The 6,335-nt window shown below is 41.5% G+C and overlaps 1 protein-coding gene across 6 annotated transcripts in view; it reads right to left on the bottom strand.

The window, feature by feature from the left end:
- Nucleotides 1-291: 291 nt before the first annotated feature.
- Nucleotides 292-6,335, bottom strand: part of Grm1 (glutamate metabotropic receptor 1) — a 476,253-nt gene continuing 470,209 nt past the window's right edge. For 3 of the 6 annotated variants that reach the window (XM_060380288.1, XM_060380285.1, XM_060380286.1), the window contains one exon: nt 292-1,519. In XM_060380288.1, the coding sequence (XP_060236271.1) occupies nt 586-1,519 (934 nt within the window). In that variant the 3' untranslated portion in view covers nt 292-585. The remainder of the gene's footprint in view (nt 1,520-6,335) is intronic. The other 3 variants (XM_060380287.1, XM_060380290.1, XM_060380289.1) reach the window with 3 other exon arrangements.

The raw sequence follows: 6,335 nt of genomic DNA, 5'->3' as shown, positions 1-6,335 counted from the left end.
CTCTATAACAGGGTGACTACCAACTGGCATGGCTGAGAAAAGGGACCCTCATAAGGTCAGTTTCTGGGTTTCCCATGGTCCAGAAGTCTGCAGGCTCAACCCAGAAAAGGGCTTTTTAGACAGGAGCTGTTGTCCTATTCTCTCTTTATTCACTCATTAGGAATCTTGTGAGATGAAGTAATGATTCAGCTGGTACCATCACAGGGGATGCTCCTTTTCTAGTTTCTCCAAGAGAATGTGGGCAGATACATATATGCACGATTGAGCAAAAGACGAGATTATTTTTGTTGATTTTATTTTTATGCTTAGTTTTTTTTTTTTTTTCGATAAAAGTTACATACCATATGGAATTGTGCTTTGTCATTATTCCCTTTCTTCCTAGAGTCGGTTTGTGAATAATTTTAGAGTCACAATCCTGGCTGGAATCACTGTTCACTCTTCCTCTTTAAGGTAGCCTCAGCATTCTCTCTCCCCTGCAGACTGTGGTCCTCCATCCCCAGGCTTCTCTGGCTATCTACACATTTCCAGAGGGGTTAACAATCTTGGGCATCTCTGGCTTCTCCATGCATACTTCCCTCCTACCAGCTACAGAGTGGAAGAGCTTTGCTTGTAGTCCCTCAGGATGACAGAGGCGTAGGTCACATTTGGAGGGGTGCAGAGCACGGACTCAGACACAGGGGAGCTGGGCACTGAGCTGCCAGAGGCCACCGAGTCTCGGAAAGGAGAAGGAGGCGTCAGGGCGGGTGAATCCTGCGGGGTCAGCTTGCTGGCTGCAGGCAGCTCCTCCTCCTCTTCCAGTTCATCTTCCTCCGTGTTCCCTTCTCGCTCATACACGAACTCCTGCAGGAGCTTGAACCCCTCGCTGTCATCATCATCGTCCTCCCCTGCAGGGGAGATAGGCTCCTCATGGAAGGTACTCAGCTGCAGGGGCAGCATCTGCAGGTGTTGCGGAGGAGGCGGGGGTGTATACAGAGAGTGAAGCCCGTTCCCATGTGTCCCGGAGCCTGCCAGCATCGCATGGTAGTCCGGAATCCCCGTGCCAAAGTTGGTGACCACGCCTTGCAGCTGGTTCATCAGGGATTTGGGCTGCTGCGGGGACTGCTGAGTGGACTGCTGTTGCTGCTGTGGGAGAGGAGGAGACAAGCTCTTGGGGATGACAGGATCAGCTAGGAACAAAGGTGTCTCCTCTGCCGTCAGGTGTGGTGGCAGAGGTGGCGTGGTGGCCACTGGTGGCCCTCGTTGGTGCACCACCATAGAGGGACTGCTGGGAGGGCTGAACCGAGCCGAAGGCGTGTTGTCCTCTTCCTCCACATTGTAAAGGGTCTTGGTGCTGGCATCTGAGAAGGTCAGGCTTTTGCCAGAACCTTGGTAGCTTTTAGTGAGGGGTTTGATTACGGCCGTTTGGTTGCAGGCCGACTCGTTGGTCTTCACGTGCACAGAGAGGCGCTGCCACACATGCTGTCCCTTGGGCGCCTGTCTTCCACCTGGTTCAGACCATGACACAGACTTGCCATTAGAACTATGAATAAAATAGAGATGGGTTTATTTACATATGGATCCTGCACAGAGGTTAAGAAGCTTCTGAATTCTGCCTATCCCAAAGCGGCACAAGCCAACTGCACCCTCTACCTTCCCAACTTCCTCTTACAGTAAATGAAAAGCTGGCAAACTCTAGCTACCATGGGCTACCTCTGAAGAGGCAGCAAGGACAGTGTACTCATGCCAAGGAAAGAAGCATTGATCCAGGAAACGTTACAGGTGAGAATGCTGTTATGAAAACAGCCATTTTCATAGTTTCACAAAGTATGGCTGCCCCTCACCACCACACAACACACTAATATTGAAACAGTCCCACTAATAGCAGTTAGTGAAATGGTTAATAAATAATAAAAATTCAAATTGCCTTTGACTGAAAGACTGAATCATTATCAAACTAAAGGAAGAAAAAATTGAAACACAAACACGTGCACACAAGCACTGAAGTTTCCCAAAGACAACACAACACAGGGATTTTTTTCTTTGAAAGAAGTTAAGGTCCACATATAAATCTCCTCTCACTGTGCTGTGGGGTGTGTAAACTAGAAACTCTCAGTTGCCCATTTTGATTTGTATTTTCCATTGACCATAGCCATGACATTGGCACAAATGAAGCAAGAACAGATGACCAGGAAAAAAAAATACACATGAGTGGCTGAAGGTTTTCCTAATTTCCCCTTTTCTTTTCTTTTTCTTTTAGTCTTAAAACACTATTCTTGACACATACAATGCATGGCAGTTAACACAAAGGCTCAGATTCTTAGCTGTTAATTATGAGTTTCACCCTAGGAAAACTCAAATAGGAGCATTGGAAAAGAGAGAGACTAGGTCAGGTTAACAAACACAGTGCTCACAGCTTGTATTAATTCTCCTGCCAGCTTTGATGCAAGTGAGTAAAAATTAAAATTCTAAAAAAGCAATGGTCACCAAGACAAAGGACCCTGTGTTGGTCTTTCTCCACTTATCCTTGCTAAAGAAAAATTCTAGAACACCTTCCTCCTTAAACCTTCTCAATTGTTATGACTTGGTTAGTAAGTGACCCTCAAAATCTCATGTACTAAAAATTTGCTTTTTAGAGCAGCAGCACTGAAGAGAAAGAAAATTTTGAAGGTGATTGAATTATGAGACTTCTGACCTCATTAAAGGATGAAGACATTACAAACTCATACCTTTTGGTGGGAAGGGGAGAGGCCTTGCAATTAAAATCAGCCCTTCCTCTTTGCTTCCTGGACACCATTATGTGAGCAGCTTTGATCTGCCATGTGCTCTGTGTCTAGATTCTTCACTTTGGCACAGGCACAGAAATGACAGAGCCAAGTAAACATGGACTGAAATCCTTGAATCCATGAGCTAAAATAAATTATCTATCCTTTCAATTGGTTTTCTCAGACACTTTGCCACAGGAATGTAAGTATAACACATCAACTTTAATCCGCATAAAGCCCTAACAAATCAAACAAGGAGAAAGTTTCCCAGAAAAAGAAAATAAAAAATGTTCTATGTCAGTCAGAAATTCTATTCATTCTGCATATTGTTTCTACATAATTTTTAGCAGATGGTAATACCTAGTCATTGCATTCTGTTAATAAAAGCAGTGTTAATACTTAAGAAATTGTTTTCTTCTGCTTATTTTTTTATGAGTAACAATAAGAACAAAATTGTGACATTAAAAGAAATTGGAAAATGAACATTCTTCTTAGGTGGAGGTGTGAAATAGATTGTCCCACATTGCAGTCTTTAGTTTGAAGGGGGGGGAATAGAAAAAGTATCACTAAGACAATGATTTATTGGATCGTTTTGAAATACAAGAATAAAGGCTTCAAAACTTGCATGTGGTTCTTGGAATATTTATGGTGAGGGTAATGTTTAACATTTCATATTTTATAACCTTGAAAAGTAAAATGAGCATAAGAAGTTGAAATTCATTTTAATCTGATACTATACAAAAAGCTCAAAAACAGCTAAAATGCTGACCTTCTTATTTATGGGAAAAGGTGATTCCCAACAAAACATTGCTCAGTCTTCCCATAAAACTAGCCACAAGGTATCCTTGCATTCTTGGAAAACACTGAGGTAGGGGCTCCACTTGTTCTACTTATCTCACTGAGTACACCATCATCTGTTTTTGTTTTGTTTTGTTTTGTTTTTGTTTTTGTTTTTAACACTGCCCAAGGATCTACCCAGAGCCTCAGCTTGGACCATACCCAATGTTAACAGTATTTTTGATGATCAGGCTTTCAGCTATAATCACAACTTAGCTCTGTTTTAACTGAACACAATTTTTAATTCTTGTGATGGGAGATTTTTCACTATCACTGTTAAAATTAGCAGTGTTCTTTCCCCTCAGAGTCTTGCTCTAAATTATCTAAAAAGTCCTGTTTAATTAGGAAACAGATATAATGCCCCAGGACATTTGGTTGATTATAAAAATTAGACTAACCTTTTTTCCCCCAAGGACAAAATAAATTGCTTTTAAAAAATCAGAGATAGTGGGGGAAATGCATCATGCATAGACACGGCAGCACAGGGTAGTAACTGCTCTTTCAGGATAAGTCACTTCTCATCCATGGTCTACAGACGGTCTAAAGGGTCTATGGATCTTTATACTCACTAAGCAGTGTTTATATATTGAATAAATAAAATTTTATAGGAAAAAATGTACCACTGTTTTTAAATGCTTGTGGTTGGTACTGTAGTAAACTACCATTAAATACAAATGAAACTACATTGTGAGATGTTTTCATTGTGTTCTGTAGTCCAGTAAACACTAATTAAGGTAGTTACAGTCAGGTAAAGGTAGTTAGATTCAGGTAAAGACCCAATCCTGTTGCATGTGTAAAGGGGGCATTCTATATGAAAAGGCTGGAAACTTACTGGTATTCAGAAGAGAAAATACACAAACTTTAGGGTATTGCAAGATAATAAAATACATTCAAAACAGAATAGTTCTGTGAAATAAAAGCTTTAAGTCCAAAGAGATTTAATGCTTTGGGGTTTGGCCACTAGTTTCTTGCTTCTATTTTTTTTTTTACCTTTATTCAATTTCTTAATCTTAAGAAAAAGCTGGGGGTGTAGTTCACAGGTAGTAGAATCCTTGCTTGCCAAGTGTGCAGGAATTCCCAGATCTAATCCCTGCCACTGCATAAACCAGGCATGGTGGTACATACCAGTCATCTCAGCATGAGGGGGTTGAGGCAGGAGAATCAGAAGTTCAAGGGTGATATTCAGCTACATGGCAAATTCCAGGTCACCCTGGGCTCCATGTGACTCTGTCTCAAAAAGAAGAAGAAAAAAAGCAAGCAAAATAATCTGACTTAGAAACCTCTATGTAATGTCTCAAAGCACTCTAACTTTGATGTAACTTTCAAAGATAGACCTCAGGCCCAAAGTAACCTATTTCTTGAACATAAGACGCTGTGGGTCAGGGTTAATTTAGCTTAGGTAGTTAAATATATTTATTAATATTACAGTTACTGGAATGGTTGGTGGTGCAACCAACCTACTTTGAGCCTCTTTGGTTATCAGACTATAAAATAATGGGCCCCCAAAACATAGAGTTGTCCCAGGCTTTTCTCCTTGAGATTAGAGAAGTCTGAAATCTCAAGGGCTACACAACTTCTCAGACAACCTTAAAGGAGAGATTTGGAGCTGAGCCAGTGGTGGGCAGAAGCACACTTTGGTCTGATTGCTTAGCTTTGCATACCTTCTGCTTTCTATTTAAGCCATAACCATAAATTAGTACAAGAATATGGACTTGGGGAGTCCCTTAATCTTTGTCTCTCAATGTGGCATAACCAATTAAATCTCCTTCTCTTTCACTATTAAATTGGCTTTTTTGTTTGGCTTATCTAGAACAAGTAGCTGAACCTGATTTGTTGGGAGCACCAGCTGTGACCTTAAGTCTATAAGAAAAGAGTCAATGGGGGGAAGTTATGTTTCATTTTCCCATATAGAACTGACATGTCTGTGGCTGTGATCCTGGAGTCAACAGGTTGAGGTTTTTGCTTTGATTGTACTTCCATTAGGTCAGTGTCACAATTCCCCAAAATAAAATCCCAATATTTACAACACTTTAGTGCATAGTTGGGAGTGGGTAGTATAAACAGATTAGCATATCGTTGTCGTTCAAAGTGAGCCTGTCTGTTTTATTTGTTTCTGTCCATGGTTTTGTAATGGTTACATCTGTAGAGTATATGTTCTCTGTTACAGAGATCTCTGAAATGATAACAGTGGGTGGAAGCTGGAGATAGGAGGAAAGTATCCTGCAGAAGTGGCCTGAAGTGGAGGCTGACAACCAGGCACGCCTCTGTTCCCAGTTTTAAGAACTTTCAGAGAGCCATAGGCAAGACAAAATCTCCCCACAAAGAAGAAAAGTTCCTCCACAGAATCTGAAGAGCCAAGCACTCATTTTATATACAATGGGAAATAGTATCATTGAGATGTTCCACTGGGTGATGGCACTTGCTGCTAAATCTAAGAACCTGAGAATAAACTCAAATGGTGGAAGGAAAGAACTGGTTCCTATGAGTTGTTGTCTGACTCAGACATATACATACTTCCCCCACACACACCTTTCTTTCTCCATAATCAATCAACTACTAAACCAACACAATGAAATGAGCAAGGAGCATAAGGAAATGCCATGGAGTTCCAGTGGCATGGGTGGGGAGTGGGAGGTGGGAAGGCTCACCAAGAACAGGATTCATGAACCACCAGCACAGGGGTAGCATAGTATCGTCCTGCTGCTGCTGCTTGGAGTCTGGCCCAAGTCTCATGGAGCTGTCCAACCTCTTACTTCT

The sequence above is a fragment of the Meriones unguiculatus genome, chromosome 3 (assembly GCF_030254825.1).
Source record: "Meriones unguiculatus strain TT.TT164.6M chromosome 3, Bangor_MerUng_6.1, whole genome shotgun sequence".
Lineage (NCBI taxonomy): Eukaryota > Metazoa > Chordata > Mammalia > Rodentia > Muridae > Meriones > Meriones unguiculatus.
The sequence above is the reverse complement of the archived record's forward strand: the minus strand, read 5'-3'. Positions and strand labels throughout refer to the sequence as shown.